At 38.9% G+C, this 18,525-nt stretch overlaps 1 protein-coding gene across 1 annotated transcript in view; it reads right to left on the reverse strand.

Moving 5' to 3' along the window:
• LOC131435026 (mucin-2-like) overlaps positions 1-18,265 on the reverse strand; it is an 86,026-nt gene extending 67,761 nt beyond the window's left edge. The window contains exon 1 of the mRNA XM_058602486.1: positions 17,942-18,265. Within this exon, the coding sequence (XP_058458469.1) occupies positions 17,942-17,944 (3 nt within the window). The 5' untranslated portion in view covers positions 17,945-18,265. The remainder of the gene's footprint in view (positions 1-17,941) is intronic.
• Positions 18,266-18,525: the final 260 nt, after the last annotated feature.

Consider the following 18,525-nt stretch of genomic DNA (forward strand, 5'->3'; position numbering starts at 1 on the left):
GAGAGATGAACGGCGTAACCTTTAATAAAATAAGACCGCTTTCATTAAACATTTTTTTAGGAAGATTTGATTATTTATTACGATGGATTGTTCGAAAAAAAACTATTCATCACGGAAATGGGCTGTCCCAAGGAAAAATCACAATAATTTATTCTCACCTTCCTGCCAAGTCCTACTAGTAAAGTTCAAATGAAAATAGTTCAGATATCGAGTAGCTAACAATCTGTCAGATCCCCATTGAATAGTTAAATCACCCGTTCAATGAGGAAGTTAATTTCGACGTGAAAACCCATTCCGTTGTTCGGCACTATTTCCATACACTTTCAAGCACATGCTAATGGGCCAAACTACAATCGACAAAAATGGACGGATCCGAATTCGGTGGATGTGCTTCGCAAGCTACAAGATGTGAAAATTAACGCACTCCCGGCAAGCATCAAAGCAGTTGCTTGTACCGAAGGACACTCATGTAATTCGTTAACGCCTGATTTTGCGACATCGATTATTATCCGTCATCGTAATCGCAGTATTGCGATTGAACTGCGCAAAAATGATGCGCAAGTAGCAAAACTTTCACTATAGAAACTGTCCATCTCGGATTCTTTTAGATCCGCTAAGCTATTCTATTCTTTACGATGGAGCCGTAAAATCTGATTTATGAAGAGATAAAACAGTCAGCATGAAGATATCAGATTCGATCCGGTTGGCTGTTCAAGAAAACACGTCACGTACCAATATTCAAACCCCATGTCGACCCGTGTCATCGTTGGTCGCTTCTCACGAGAAACATGACATTTAACTGCTAGCAATTATATTTCGCTTTTGTTGTGAAGTTTTTTTTTTGTGCACATTTTAGTCTGGTTCGGTCAGATTAAGATCTCGGTACAAAACACTTCATTTTCTTGCAGTAGCAAGGCTATAATTTTGCAGAACTGATAACGTCTCGATGATAAACACTCGTCGTAAATGGATGCTTTCGCGTGCGTGTCCACAAGAGGAAGGTTTCTTTGCATGTAAGGCTACTTGCATGTTGGTTTTTCGGAATTTCCAACGCAAAGAACTCCGAAGGTTGACAACAATTGGCAAAAATGTATAAAAAAGAAAATCTCTCCCGGGGCGTTACAGTCCGATCTGCAATCCGTGCTTGTGGATGTGCTTAATTTTTAGTGCTCTCCGTAGGAAAAAGTAAATAACGACGGCGGGTATAATAATATTATTGGAATATATGCAAATGAAGATGCATCGGTTCCGCACGTGTAGGTTTCCCAAACCGTCCGGTCGTAGTGCGACGTGACTCTTAGCATATTTGATCTAATTGGTAAACAGTTGGATAAAATAACAATTAGTTGCGAATTGTTTTATCAAATGCAAATCAAACCGATTGCCCTAGTCTGAGTTTATTTTTGCTTTGATTAAACTGGATTTAATCATACGGTCATTCACATTTCGGACGAGAAATCTGTATGAAACGATGCCGGTGGTGCCAAGGTGGCAGAAATCCAAAAAATAAATTTAATTTTTTCCTGCACTGTATTTTTTTTTTTTGAATTCTCAGATAAGTGAAGCATTACTTTCTTTTCATCCTTCCATACAAAATATATGACGCAATGATGATGTTTTGCGATTAGAGTTCTATATAGGAAGGAAATGGCTGCCACTGTTCAATAGAATTTGATTTTATAGCTTTTTTTTCTCTACTTTTCAGAAACCATTATGCGATCCTGCACATCACTGCACCTTAAAGGTTATTTTCAATTGTTTGCGGGGTCGACATAAAAATCACAAAGACATCGGCTCTACTTTTGTAAATGAAATCGTTGTAAATGAAGTAAAATTTAAATAAACGGCTATATGATAAATAAAATCAGAAAATTTATAACATAAAACACCAAAATAAATGTCGTTATATAAATCTATTTATAGGCGTTGGAAATAAATTAGTAGCGTTTTTCATGATTTTTAATGAGAGTATCATTGCAGTACCGTTTTTCAAAGTATAGTCCATCGTTATGTACCACTTTCTGTCATTTTTCTGGTAAGACTTGGATACCACGTTTAAAAATTCCTTTTCCTCAGATTCGACGAATGAATCGATTCAGTTTTTGGTGGTATCGTAGTTTTTGAAACTGACCTGACAAGTTATGCGGCATGGATTGAAGCAAATGGCAACCGTATGGAACAATATCTGATAAAAAATGGTGGCTGGGGCAGAACTTTTCATTGCAGCGATTACGAAAAAAAGCTTTTACAACTTTCGAAACATGGAGTGTTGGTGTCACCTAATTTGAGTAGCTCATAATAAATAGCGCCCAGTTGATCCCACCACATGCATTTTTTCTGCTGTCCGGAACTTTATTGTAGTCCATATAAAAAATTCCCAAATTTGAACCAAGAAAACCACTTTATGCATGTTTGCTCAGCGTCATTTTTTTCGTCATTTTTCATTTTCCATAGCAGAGCATTTTCCAAAAATTCTTTACTTCATAAGTTGTAAGTTACAACATATCAGAAAATAAAAATATAAAGATAAGCCCTTCTGGAGAAAATTGATGTTTTCAGGATATAAGGAAAAGTTTTATTCTCAGTGTATACATTTTCCACACAGGTTAAATTATTATTTGAAACATCAATCAAGAAATAAATAAAAATACATAAGTTAATTTATTTGAAAAAGTCGTCGTTTTCCGATTCGTAGCGAAAGGTGTATCATGTCATTTTTAGGTGGATCGATTTTTTTCATACATTATCAAGATGGAAATATATTCAGAGACCTCAAATTATTAATAAAAAATCATCCAGCTGATGTTTATCGACGTATTTAAGGTTTTTGCCAACTTTTGTATGAAGAGGCATCACTGTGCGATGGGGAGTTGATCATAGTGGTCATAGTTAATTTCCATACGCAAAACTTGAAAATCTTTTGTAAGTTTGATGGAAATTTTTCATTTCATAATTGCCTTGAATATGACGAATTTCACGCTAAATCATATTTACAGTTAACAAAATTTTCTCAAATTTGATTGAAACTTTCTGGACATGTAGACTTGTAGACTCTTAAAATGTCATATTTTGTACTTTGTTTTTCCGAAATTGATCAAGACTGTCTTTTAAAAAGGGCCAAACTTTTCGTCCATTTTTAATCAAATTGACGAAAAATGATAAAACCTACAAATAAGTATTATACTATTGATATTCACAAAATCAGTCGGATTTCCAATAAAAAAACTGAGAAACCTCCATATCGAGTCCTTCACCACAGAGAACAGACATCCAAGCTAGTACAAACTTTTTTCAAAAAAAAAAAAAACTGTGTAAAGCATACAAGTAAAAATCCGTTCAAACCCACCATTTCGAACGACTTTGCACGCATGAATTACCGTTGTATGAAACGCAAGAGCCCATAAGGGATTACTGGGCTGCTCGAAGCGCCTCTAAAGGAGAATTGATACTTGGTGATTGTTTTAAAACAACCGTAACATTTCTTGCACAAATTGAAATCTTTACTTGGATGTCTGTTCTCTGTGCCTATACTGAAAAAATTGATTTAAAAATTATCAAAAAAAAGTTTGTAGTATCTTCTTATCGAAAACAGAATACTGGTCAAAACAAATCAAGAATGAAAATACTGAAAAAATTATTAATCGAATTTTACACTGAAAAAAACCAAACTTAAAAATTTGAAGTCAAATAACAAAAAAAACGCCATTCTTTATTTGAATGACATTTTGTCTAAACATAGATAATTTTGCTCCTTGTCGATCTTCCATATATTGGATGGATGGACGTCTTTTTTCTTGAGGTAAAAAAAGTTTTTCTAACAAAAATTTTTTTCTTGTCCAGCACTGATACTTTCTGGAAATAGCGGGCAACTAGTAACAGGGTATTCGGTGGAATTTTCTCAAAAATTGAGATTCATTGGAATCTTCAATGATTATGACTTTCAGTTTAGTTTAGTTTTCAACACAAAGACACTGGATGAAATACTCAGTTTGAACAAAAATAGTTTTTGTTTGAAAAACTTTATTTTCATTGAATGTCCTATCTTGCCTTGTATGATCGGTTCATAGGGAACTTAATCACCTATTTTGGGACAAAATTTTATCAAAATAATTGTGGTTGGTAAATCGATTTAAAATTTTTAAAAGCCATTTTTTTCAGTAGGACTCGATAAAGATTTTTTTGAGTATTTTTACTGGAAAATTGACTGACTTTTTTGTAAGATTTATTATTTTCGACAATGGCTGTTTGAAAAGATTGGTTGAAAATGTTTTGCCCTTTTTCAAAGACAGTCTAGATCAATTTTGGAAAAACAAGATATGCAAAGTGACTTTTCGACATGTTCAGAAAGTTTCATTCAAATCATAAAGAGTGGTGCCCAAATTTGTTCATGTTGGTGCGAAATTCGTTATATTTCTAAAAAAAAGTTTTCATAAAAAAATTGTTTTAAGTTTCGGGCTGGGTTTGAACCCCTTATTCTTCGAGAGAGCTGCTTCAAAGTGTAAACACGTTTTCCACGGAGCTTCTGCTTTATGTTTTCGATAGAATTTGCATCAGGCAATTGCGAAGGCCGATCGTGACACTCGATCAGTGCGGTAGAACTCATTCATTTTACTTTTGTTTGTCAAAGTTCCCAGAATTCTTCGCCATTGGATAACCGAACCTAATAGTGCCAACTAGTCTACCCGTTTCATTGTCTTCACTGTGGATAGATAGCAAGTGCGACTGAATAGGCATAAACATCAACTCGATAACACGAAACTTTCGCCGCCAATAATGATAAAGAGAGGGTAGCGGTTCTCATTGGAGTTTTCAATTTTCATCAGTAAGTCAAATCGATTATTTCGACTGTTTGAAATGTTTTGAGATGAGTTTCGAAATGTTAAGAATGAAAACTGAAAGAGGGAAAAATTAATTTATGTTAATTTTTTTAATTGATATTTCAGTTATTAGGACTGGTTTACCTCTCATCCGTTATCTTGTACCAATTCGAATGTTTACATGAGCCTCTTTTGAAGGCCGCTTTCTCATTGAATTGTAAAAAATGTTTTGTTACTTCAAGAGATAAACTGACTGTGGTTAAACTAAGTTTCGGTAGAACGAGAAACGAATGAACGACGGGATGATGCCCATTCGGTGCGACAGCGAAGATTGTGTGTTAGAATGTGACGTTTACTGCGGCAGAGTAATCATCAGTGTGTGCATTTATTGGATTTCAATTGAATTGAATGAAATCTTACAGCACTGGTCACAAACCATTTTCCATGTTTCTATTCAGTACACGTGACATTCAGACAAGGGTGGTTTTTTAGCGGTACTCCGCACATTTTTAATAATTCGAGATCATTTTGCTCCAACTTTGCTTATTCTTGGCGTAAGGACAGGTCAGGATTGTATTAATCCATCTCTGCATAGTTCATTTTTGTGCCTATGGTGTGTGTGCATTAGAGATGGTTGGGTGAGCATTTTCTCAAACCCTAACTCGATCCGTACCCGATCGAAAAAAAAAACTTTTACAAGTACCCGACCCGAACCCGAGATTAGTTTTTCTTCTAAACCCGAACCCGACCCTTGAGAGATAAAAAAAATAAAAATCTTCGCCCTTACCCGACTCGAACCCGAAACCCGAAAAAAATCCAAAACCTGACCAAATTTTGAAACCTGACCCGTACCCGTTGAAAATGAAAAAAATCGGAACCTGTACCCGATCTGAACCCGATCAATACCAGTCGGTTTTAGTGTTTTCCCGACGGAAGATTGACTTTGAGTAATTTTTTTTTCAATGCGCCAAAGACACCTCTACCGATTGAAAAATGATTAAGTCGATATCACATACCGATCGCAGGCTATGATGGACACGCTTCTTTCTATAGACTGTATCAGACTTCAACTTCCGACGACAACGTGTTAACGAAAAGAAAATTTTCACTTTAATCTGAGTTTCTTATAGATGATGTTTATTTTTTTATTTTCCTGAGGTTAACTCAAAAAAATAAACCGGTACTATGTTTATTTTTAACCGGACATTTGGGCCTTAAGGTTAAGTGTCATTTACCACTCAAATCAGTTCATCGAGATAGCAGAATATCTTTGTCTGGATGTGTGTGTGTGATAAATATTCACTTCACAAACATAGACTCAAATAAGAGGTCTTATGGTCTCATAAAAAGATCCGGATGCTCATCTGGATCAGATTTTCAATTTCGGAAACAGCGGCAAAAAATTTTAAAATTCAATTTCACTTCATTTTCTCAGAGATGTCCCAACCTCGCCTCGCCTCGTCCCAATTTTCGCTAACTTAGAATCAAATAAGTGGTCTTGAAGTTGATCCGAATCCAACTTCTGATATCAGAATGGCCGGGTGTTGAGTGTTTTAAATTTCAAACCGTCGTTAAAAAACTTTAGAAATTTCTTGGACTCAAAACTTTTCAAAGTTTGACCAAACAAAACGACCTCGGCTGTTCCGGTTCCGGAAGTACCGAAAATAATTATGAACAACTTCAAAGCGATGGTTGAACTGATTTCCTCATATTTCCATGCAAAATTTCGAATTTAGAACCTTCAGAGTGTTAAAAATTTCTTACGACGCAAAAATACATCCGAAATTTTCAAAACAGATCTTCGAACTATTCTCATTGCTATGTCTTAACCGTTTTTATTCTTATAAACTTCCCTGCTTTGGTATGGATTATATTTGCAAAAACTGAAAACGTCTTGAACTTACTCTGAGATCGACAGACTGAAACAAACCAAAGAGAATATAACTTTTGATCAAAATTGACCCGGACTGGTCCTTTTAAACCGCGCGTTTAAACCCAATCGATAATTCTTTTCTCTATGTTGGTACAATTTGTCTTGACATTCCTGTTAAGTTTGAGCGGTAGATGTCAATTAGTGTGATTTTGGCAGCTGTTTGTTTACGACACGAAAAAATTGTCTGGCTATTTTTACTATGAAAAAAAAAATTGAACAGCGAGTTTGCTTGAAATTTTGTGTTTCAAATGGAATTTCGGCTATGGAATCATATAAAATGTAGCAGAAGTGTTTTAGGGAGTCTACACTATCGAGAACGCAAGTATTTAAGGGTCGTGAGATCTTAGAAATATTCCCCCATGCTGTTCGCTCGTCCACATATGTCAACGACTATAACATCGAAGAAGAGAAGGATATTGCTCTTGAAAATCGTCGTGTTAGCATTAAACAGATAGACGAGGATCTTGGCATCTCTTATGAATCGACTCAGCATTTTTTCCCGGAATTGAGGGCAAACAATTCAGGGATTTTACACCACGATAACGCGCCGTCGCATTCCACCATGATTGTGACTGAATTTTTTATCAAACACGAAACGAAAGTCATCGCTCAGCCACCGTAATCGCCAGATTTAACCCCTGTGACTTTTTCCTATTTCCAAAACAAAAATATCCACTTCGGGGAACGCACCATGACTCGATAGAGGACATAAAAGATAATTCGCTGAAGGAACTGAAGGCCATCCCGGCCGAGGCCTATGGATTGACCGCTGGAATGCCTGTATTGCTTCAAAAGGAGCCTATTTTTAAGGCGATAATAAAGAAATGTACTAAAATCTAAAAAAAAATGTTCTTTTAATTCAGTCAGAATCAGAAGATTAGAAGATATTGAATTACTCCATGTGTTGAAAACAAGTCATCAGAACTCCAATTTGTATTGAACCTTGTACATGTCTTTAGTTTGCCTTGCACAGATGAAAAGACTTAAGACTGACTTCCAAAAAGTATGGATGTATTTTAGCATGCACGTTTTATCAAATCATTGTTGTTCGGAAACTGCTAGTAGTAAATATAAAAACCTGTTTTAATCCACCTAATGGTGTAATGATGCCTTTCTCATATCAATCATACTATCATAGGAACATAATACTGTTTTATTTTTCAAAATAAATTTCTTCGATTCTTGAAACCGAAATCGGTTTGTTTGACCGTCTACCGATAAAAACTATCAATTAGAGAAGATTTGAGGTCGATTTAGAAAACTTTTTACGGTTTTTCGCTCTTTCCAGCGATGGTAAAAAATTTTTAACACTGTTTACCCTATATTTCCGGATCCGGGTGAAATTCAGGAATTACGTATGGGACCACAGGACCTTTCATTTAAACCTAACTTTGTGAAAATCGCTCGCGCCATCTATGAGAAAAGTTAGAACACAGTTTGTAAAAATCGGTTCAGAAATGTATGAGAAAAGTTAGAACACATATTTTCATTTTTTTGCACAAGGCCTTTCATTTGAATCTAAGTTTGTCAAAATCGGTTCAGCCATCTCCGAGAAAAGTTAGTGCAGAAAAACGTCACATACACACATACGCACATACATACATAACAAAACGGTTATTAAATTGTATCTGATCTCAATTGTTATGCCACAATAAAACCATCACAACGACGATAGAGACATACAGCATTTTCTTTGGAAACTGCTTGTCTTATGATGGCAATATTTTTACTCACTCACAGTAGTCTCTTGTACTCTAATGTAGACCTCAGTCTCGATTTTGTTCTCTCTTACTGATCGTGTATCCATCGGTGCCGCACTGAGCACGTGTGAAAAATTTGATGATCAAAACGGCAGTGAAATTTCTTGCAAATGTCTGTTATCTGAACACAAACCACGTACCACAGCACCTAACTGTGATTTTACATTTTGAAACGAACGTGACATAATACACATACTGCTACTTGGAATAAAAGTTCATGCCTCCGTGTATAAATGGATGGTGAGAATATCAGACACAGCGTTCAAACGAAAAGACAGTTCTGGACAAATAGTTTGTGTTTTGATGAGACCGCGTTTTTCTGCACGAGTATTAACCCTTATGCACTCGAATGGGTACCCGGGTACCTTTTCGAATTTCAAAATAAGAAATTTCTGAGTTAGGTTTAAACTAAGATTCTGCAATTCGGTCAATTCCAAGAACTAGTTGGACCATAACTTCTCATGCTTTGACTTTTCATTTTACAGTAAGGGGGGTCGAATGGGGGGGCTCAAATTTTTTTTATTACGTAAACACCCGAATGGGTACCCGGGTACCCACAAATAAAAATGCTTGTAACTAAGGCAAATTCCATCCGATTTGAATTTTTTCAGTACGGGTAAATTCAGAAATTTATCCACTTTTCGATGGCCGTGTATATTGCTGTAGTAGGTTCTTCTGGTTCCCGTTAATCCGGATTTCCGTAGAATGTTCCGACACTTGTGTTTTCCACCATAAATGTCATTTACTAATTTGAAACTTTTCCAAACCAGCTATTTGAGAAAGGCCGTACCAAAATGAACCTTTTGTAGAAAAATGACGTCATCTAAAGGGTAGTTGGCCTATTCTGGACTTACTCTCATAGAACGAAAAAAAGGAAATATAAATGAGAACGAAACTGTTTGGGAAGTAACTTCGTGATGTTTCGAAATGTTTGTTGCCAGAATTAAAAATTGTATTGCGTGCTCCTCGCAATAGGCCTGAAGTACATAATAATTTTCAAACTGAAGATAAGAAAGTGAAGTATATAAGGGAACATACATAAAGTACGTCACGCGTTTAGGGGGGAGAGGTTTCAAAAATACGTGACAATACATGGTGAAAAGATTGAGAAATGCTCGACAAAGGGGGAAAGGAGTGGTAGAAAAATTCAAAATTTTATGTTACGTACATAACGGATGCCCCCTGAAATATATAAACATAACAACTCAGCATAGCACTTGATTTCATATAGCAATTCTTAGATAAGATTACAAAAATACGTGAAATCCGTGTATAAATGCCTCGATGTCGGAACTCATTTAGGATATCCGGGTTCCTGGGAACCAGGAGCACCATGTCCATCTTTATGGGTACCAATCCCAAAGAGCTTAAGTTCCTGAATCCAACAGTGCTAAAATTACTTCAATCGGTTGAAAAATGCTCAACTTACAGCGATTTAAAAAAATGGGTACCCGGGTACCCATTCGGGTGGTTAAAGGTGTTTTTTTTTTCGAGTGCACAACGGTTAATAAGGATTAGCTCATTGGATGCGTAGCTTATAATAAATATTCTAAGAGGGTATCCTAATAATGGCCAGTGAGGCCAGAAATAGAAATGAGGATTGTAACAACTGAATTAAAACAACATTCGAAAATTTAATATATTTTCTTTCTGTAGCAACAGTAGATTTCGTAATTTCGCTAAAACGGAGTCTGATCTAGTGACAAATTTGTACTTGAATGATTTAGTTGTAGATGATAAAGATAAAGTTTTGAATAGGAATTCCATGATTATGATAAAGTTTTGAATAGGAATTCCAAAGCATTCTCGAATTTCTTTCGGTGCAGATATTTTGTATGTAAAATGTAAAACAATGATAATAACGAAGATTAATCGTATCACCGAAATTCTCATCTGTTCTTCGGTTCCTTTCGATTTTCAGCACACTTGGCAACAGAAGAACACCAGCACAGCCTCGAAACGGTGCACGTTAATCTGAGTTGGGCTGAAAGAAAACCCGTAAACCGGTTCTCACAATCCCAACCTGCACTTCTTATCCCTCATCCAGTGACCCAACTACGGCTCCCACCCCCTTCGCCGGCAAGGACGAACTGCACGGGTGAGCCTCGTTTCCATTGATTCGGTCCATCTTTTGTTGTGGCATTTCGTTGATAGCGAATACATATAGTAATGACGTATTCGGCTGCAGAAAAAAGGGCTCGGTCAATAAATTCCGTCGACTTTAGGTGGCAATATCTCATCTCCGAAAAGCTATTGTCGAGAGCTGCAACCGCGGTAGGCAGGATTTAATGGGGTAGGTTGGTTCAGCAACTGGAAGCTCGCGGCGGGTCTTTGCAAGCTATAAAGTGCGAATTTGTGTCACGATGAGGTCATATTTGCGGTTGACTTTTTTTTTCGGCTAAAACTGATTACCGCTGTTTGCTATTTAGAAACGGGTTTTTTTTTCTGTGAGCTCAAACAATCGATTGGTGCTGCTAATGGCTCACTATCTTAACGTACTGTGCCGAGACTTCCAAAGCGGAAATAATTCCGAGTGTCAGCTTTGCCTATCGAGACGATATTAATTATCGATTTCAAACGAGGGGACCAAATCTTCGGTTTGTGTTAATTACCATATTTTCAAACCTTTCAACCAAGCAGACAAAATCTTTTTGTATTTGCATCTTTTTGCATTTGTGGTCAGTCAAATGAGTTAGAGTCTCATAAATCTTTTCACAATCGATCGTAATACAGTGAGAAAACGCTGTCCGGTAGAGCATTTGGTTATACTTTACATTTTGTGGAACATCTGGTTTGAAATATGAAAAACTGCTTCCCGTTGTAAAGTAGAGAACCTTCAAAATCTGTCTTCTTCAATTTTTTAGTCCTTAATGTCAGCGGAACGCATGTGTGGGAATTTAAATTTTCAAGTTAAATTTTTCTTGGTTTGAAGATATGTGTCGTATTTTCTAGTGCAACTTCAAAAAAGATGTGTAAGTCTTCAATGGCTTTGAGTTGCAACTCTTTCATATTTCTCGGAGTTGGCATCGTATCAATGAAGATCGTAAAATTTGAAAATGGAAATAGCGATGATTTTGAGATGATAGCCTTTCAATTCCACATCCCATTTGCCAGATTTGCCTTTTGCTACCAACATAAATCAAAACGCATTAATTTTTAATGACCATTGCAAGCAATACGGGAAATCATAATTTTTATTGATGAGCAGGATGAGTAAACCAAATGATTTTCAAGGACAAATCTTTCAGTGCCAAGACCTGATAGGATGATTGAATAGATTGTTTGCAATTAAGTAAAATTGATACTAAATACTATTAAACGATACTACATACGTTTCGAATATTTTTTGTGAAACTATATACTATATTTATATCCGAATATTCGGGTTTTTGAATGATGCTGTAGAACGGTTACAATAATTCAAAAAGTTTGCTGTTTTTCGAAGCGTTTTGAGTCGTATTCTATAGCGTCTTAGAAGAATGCTTTAGAATGCAGTAATCCGAAAAAAAATTCTCAGTCACTTCTGCATAAAAATTCATATTTCGTAATGGTGCATCGCACCATCACCTCTGTCTAGTTGCAGAAATCACCTCTGTCTAGTTGCGGGCGTTTGCCCGGATTACCCAAAGCTAGGAGCTATCCCTTAGTTAAGTCCGAACGAGCGGCAGCGAGGTCGGACAGCAGGTCATTAAAAACGATGAGGCGTAGCCGCATTAGACCTTTAAAATTGCAGTAAATTAGAACAATTTCTATTAAGCAGCATCTGTTATGCCAAATGACTGTTATGCCAAATGACCATTATGCCAAATAACCATTACACCAATTAACCATTATGCCAAATAACCATTATGCCAAATGTCGTTATGCCAAACGGTATTATGCCAAACGTGGTAGCCCCCTTCCATCTGCACGCTGCCATTGATGGTTCTCGGTACCTTTCTTTCGAAAACACTGAGGGCGCGTTGGTCCTCTGCCAGCATAGTCTAGGTCTCGTGGCCATAGAGAACAACCGGTCTAATGAGCGTTTTGTAGATGGTCAGTTTCGTGCGGTTGCGTACTTCTCTCGATCGGAGGGTTTTTCTGAGTCCAAAGTACGCACGATTCCCTGCCAAAATGCGTCTATGAATTTCTCTGCTGGTGTCATTATCGGCGGTCACCAGTGAGCCCAAATACACGAACTCGTCAACCACCTCGATATCGTCACCGTCCATCAATATTCGTGGTGGGAGGCGTAGTGTTTCTTCTCTAGAGCCTCTTCCTCTCATGTATTTTGTTTTCGACGCATTTATGGCCAGTCCGATACGCCTAGCTTCAGCTTTCAGTCCGATGTAGGTTTCCGTTATCTTCTCAAGGTTCCTTGTTACAATATCAACATCGTCAGCGAAGCCAAAAAGTTGTACGGACTTTCGGAAGATCGTGCCACTCGTGTCGATCCTCTCTCTTCGAATCACACCTTCCAAGGCAATATTGAACAAGATACAAGAGAGTCCATCACCTTTCCCTAGCCCTCTCTGAGATTCGAAGGGACTCGAGAGCATCCCAGATACTCGGACGTAGCACATCACTCTATCCATCGTTGTTTTGACCAATCGCGTCAGTTTATCCGGGAAACCGTAATCGTGCATTATCTGCCATAGCTGTTCTCGATCGATTGTGTCGTATGCCGCTTTAAAGTCAATGAATAGGTGATGCGTGGGTACGTTGTATTGACGACACTTCTGGAGTACTTGTCTTATCGCGAATATGTGATTCGTAGTGGCGCGGGCTCCAGTAAATCCCGCTTGGTACGGCCCTACGAATTCCTTAGCTTTTGGTGATAGACGACGGCAAAGGATTTGGGAGAGTAGCTTGTAGGCGGCGTTGAGCAATGTGATTGCGCGGTAATTGCAACAATCTAGCTTATTGCCCTTTTTGTAAACGGGACATACCACTCCATCCATCCATTTCTGCGGTAGAATCTCCTCCTCCCAAATCTTGGAATTCATCCAGTGCAGCGCTCTAACCAGTGCCTCTCCTCCATGTTTGAGCAGCTCGCCTGGTAACTGGTCATTGCCCGCGGCTTTGTTGTTCCTGAGCTTGCCGATCTCCTCACTTATCTCTGTCACATCTGATGCTGGGAATCTGTCGAGGGTTGAGCGTGCACCCAGATTGATTCTTGTGTCGATCTCTGTATCTTGTGCTTCGCCATTCAGATGCTCGTCATAGTACTGCTTCCACGTGTCGCTCACCTCACGTTCGTTCGTGAGAAGGTTACCACTGGTATCTCTGCACATTTCGGCCTGTGGCGTGTAGCCTCTACGTGAGTGGTTCACCTTCTCATAGAATTTCCGTATATCATTTGCGCGGTACAGCTGTTCCATCGCTTTGCGATCTTGGTCTTCCTGGTGGCGCTCCGGAAAACCGTGTTCTGTCTGTTCCGTGCCTGTCTGTATCGTTTCTCGTTCGCTCTCGTGCGGTGTTGCAGCATCCTCGCCCTTGCTGCATTCTTCTCTTCGACCAACTGCTGACATTCGCTGTCAAACCAGTCATTTCCTCGATTCGATAACCTCGTACCTAGAACGGTTGCATCAGTGTTACTCACGGCGGACCTTATATTCCTCCAGCCGTCTTCAAGAGTCGCCGCGCCAAGCTGCTCTTCCGTTGGTAGCACTAGCTCTAGTTGTTACGCGTATTCCTCCGCAGTACGAACGCTACGTAGCTGCTCGAGGTTGAATCCCAGCGTTCCAGTGCGACGATTGTTGGCACCGTCGATAGTTGAGCACATACAAACTGCAACAAGGTAGTGGGCAAAATCAATGTTGGCACTGCGGTAGGTGCGAACATTGATGACGTCGGAGAAGAACCGCCCGTCGATGAGAACGTGGTCGATTTGATTTTCCGTATGTTGATCAGGTTATCTCCAGGTGGCTTTGTGGATATCTTTGCGGGGGAAGAAGGTGCTTCGAACTACCATTCCTCGGGAGGCTACAAAGTTCACGCATCGTTGGCCGTTGTCATTTGTTGCCTCGTGCAGGCTCTCCAGCCCAATCACAGGCCTGTACATTGCTGAAAATTACGCGACTTGAAAGGGCATGTTCAGAAGTGTTCCAGTTCTCGATGACGTACCGCATGAAAAAAAAAACGCATAAAAAACCGCATAACTCTGGAAATTCGTATAAAAAACCGCATAACTCTGAAACTTCGCATTAAAAAAACGCATAACTCTGAAAATTCGCATAAAAAAGTCGCATAAAAAACCGCATAAAAAAGACCTTAGTGTATTTCGGTTCGACGATATATTGTTGATGTATAACTTTTAAATGTGATTGTTTAGAAATATAATTAATTTTACTTAATTCCACTATAAAATTTTTGCTATTTCGCCACTAATGTCAAGAGATAGTAACTGACACATATACTAGTAGTTCGGAGAACCCTATCATCAGTATTTCAGTTCTCAGTCCTTTGAAATGGTTTTGAATTATGCAGCATTTTTATACACTTTTTTCGATAAAAACTGCCTGTAGAATTCTTAGCATTATCCATGATTTAGCATTTTTAATCTCATACCCAAAAAATTTGACGACAGCAAAATACGTCTTAAGAGTAAAAGTTACTGTTTGGGTATAAATAATTTTTCTATTCTTATTATTAGTGTTTTATGTAGGAGCGTCTACAGGCAAAATTTTCAGATGTGTATAATATCGTACTATGCCCCACGGAAATAATTGGATGGTACCAAAGACTAAAGATTTGGATTCGATTGCTAAGTAACAGGTATTGGATGCAAACTAGAGCAATGGTAAGCTCGATATAGGTTCATTATTTAATTAAAACTAAAATACAGAATATAAAACTAAATACTCGTCTATTGCTAGCCATTTGCAAATGATCGAAAGCTTATGTAATTGTTTATGTAATTGTTTTATGTAATGCTAAAATCCAGTCGATGCAAACATTGCATTGAGGCGGGGCTGGTCAATGGAACGGTGACCTCGGAAATGGGTAATCTGAATTCGATGGAATTAACACCTCACTTAGTCCAGGACTAAAGTTATTTTTCATGTATAAACAAAACATATGGAAACATCCTTTTTTCTGTAAACCGTTGCCATACAGTGGGGCTAGGGATGGCTTAAACACAAACAAACCAGCTCTGAAGATTGTTACATTCATTGATCATACGCAAATCACATTCACCATGACAGCAACCTAAGGTTGCTGTCAGAGTGAACGCGATTTGCGAAGCGTCAACACGTGCGTGCAAGTTTTTTTCATTCAATCAAAGCAAACATGTCACAGTGAACACGATGCGAAACAGTGCATCGCATCATAACGCTTCGCTTTTCGCGGTCATTCTGACAGCAATCTAAGGTTGCTGTCAGAGTGAAAGCGTCACGCGAAGCGTCTGGACGCGCGTATGAGCTAGTTACATTTGATCAAAGCAAACCTGTCAGATTGAATGCGATGCGAAAACAGTACATCGCATTGAATCGCTCGCTTCGGTCCGCGTTCCGCGCTCACTCTGACATCAACCTAAGACGATTGCGATTTGCGAAGCAAGGCGAAGCGTTTTGATGCGATGAACTGTTTTGGCATCACGTTCACTGTGATAGCTTTGATTGAATGGAACAACGCTTCGCAAATCGCGTTCACTCTGATAGCACCCTAAGGTTGCTGTCAGAGTGAAAGCGTCTGGAAGCCCATGTGAGCTAGTTACATTTGATCAAAGCAAACCTGTCAGAGTGAATGCGATGCGAAAACAGTACATTGCATTTCGGTTGCTCGGCCACCCATGGAAGTTGATGCGAACTCAGCGTGCTAAATATTATTCGTGTGATTTGTGCGAATGCGATTACGGTACTTCATATCATCTGATATGTAACTGTCCCGCATTGACGCAGCTACGTCTGTGTCTGTGTATGCGGAGCTAAAATTAATAGATATTCTATCGTTTCTCACCCAATGTGGTGAGGAGCTATTGTCAAAGGGGTTGATCGTTCTTCCTGGAGTGAATAAATCTTTTCTGTATTGACCTTAAATAAGTTTCAGCAGATTGTTTGGCATCCTTTATAGGGTGCCGAATTTACTTCTGCTCGTACATACTGCGAGTCGTTTTGCATTCTTCCGGAAATGCAGAATGTTGTCGCTTTTGTAAAATCTCTAAATACTCTCGGGGGATGGAGATGGAGAACCTTAGGTTGCTGTCATAGTGAATGCGATTTGCGTATAATCAAAGAATGTAATAATCATCAGAGCGGAGCGATTAAATGCGATGTACTGTTATCTCATTGCGTTCACTTTGACAGGTTTGCTTTGGTCAAACGCAACTAGGTCGCGCCTCAACGCTACGCATCACACGTTCACTCTGACAGCAACCTAAGGATGCTGTCAGAGTGAACGCGATTTTCATAGCGAAGCGAAGCGTTTTGATACGCTGCACTGTTTTCGCATCGCGTTCACTGTGACATGTTTGCTTTGATTGAATGAAACAAGCTCGCACGCGCGTGTGGACAGCACCCTAACTAACTCGCAAGCGCGTGACGCTTGCACTCTAGCAGCAACCCAACAAGCTTGATTGCGCGTGTTATCGCTTCGCAGATCGTGTAACAACTTCAGTGGAACGTAATATTTTATATAATTTCGATGTTCAAAAGACATCAATATTGAATATTACACATCGATTCAAGTCTTGTCCAAATAATATAATCGAACCAAGAGGCGAGTATTTATACTTTTTTTCACTAAGGTATTCTACTAAATCCATCGAAGGGAAGCATTTACATTCCATTTGTGGAATTTAATCACCTTCTGTTTTAACAGACTTCACAGCCGATTCTTTGGATGACTAGTGTCACGATCCTGCTGACAGTAAGAATCCTCCCAAGTCTGAGCTCGAACATAACGCAACTGGATTGTAAGACTACGCATTGAGCCGCCAACCCGATTCTAAGAACAAGACGTTCAACCCAAAAACAAAACTGTAATATATGTTTTATGCAGTTATGCTTCCGATATCTTTCTGGCAAATTTTAACTAGAAGCCAAGTAGGTTACCGTGTGGGTACCGAAAGGAAAAATCACTTCCTTCTAAATAGGTTTCATAATCAACTTGACACTAAATCAGTAGAAATGACGCTTTGGCGCTAATTGACACTATCGATTATGTAACACCATGCCACTCGCAAGTGTAAGTATGCATATATATTTTTATTCAATCCGGTTTCTGCAAGCTGCATCTCTCCTCAGATTCAAGCTGTCACCATTAACCATATCGATGGCTTATGACAGGTTTTTAATTACCAGTTTACCCGTGAATATGATGCCGGTAGTTTGAGTCAGATATAAATTCACAGATCACACACTGCCCGTATAGGAAAAGTCCTTGCAAGGTCCCTTGAGTTGACCCGGTGGCATTTGCCTTATTGAACTACGATTACTAATTGCACTCACCATCTTCTCGGCTTCGGTTTGCTACTGATTATCCTTCGGTAACTAGCTTGTTCACACGAACATACGCACGGACACGCAAGGTAGTGGCCGTAGCACACCCTTCAGGTTCGGTACGATTCGAATAATTAGCCCAAATTCTCACACGTTTTCGTAAAGGTCAACTTCTGTTGTTTGCCGCAGGTGAGGCGTGAATAAAATTAGTTGTAATATTGCGACACTTTCCCTTAACAAACCTAGCGAGCAAAAAAAAACGTAATAAAAGCCCCCGAGATATCATTCAACAATGGCAGTGATGACGGCGGTGAAAATTCGAATGAAAACTAAAAGATGTCTCATCTTGTTATTCGGTTTTATACGCGAACGCTCTGCTACATCGTGCTTCCGAGCCGAGAAGGTGCGTTGCTGATGACCACCGGTGGGATGCCCGCGCGCGGTAGATGTTTCACGACTACCGTTGTTGATAAAGATGCGTCGCGTGGGGAATGTCTGGTCAAGTGGGCTCCACCAGACAAAACCCTTGCTACAGGCCGCGACAAGAGTCTACCATAGCCAGAGCACTGACAAGTTTCGGCTCAGCAAAGATA

This window comes from Malaya genurostris, chromosome 3, assembly GCF_030247185.1.
Source record: "Malaya genurostris strain Urasoe2022 chromosome 3, Malgen_1.1, whole genome shotgun sequence".
Lineage (NCBI taxonomy): Eukaryota > Metazoa > Arthropoda > Insecta > Diptera > Culicidae > Malaya > Malaya genurostris.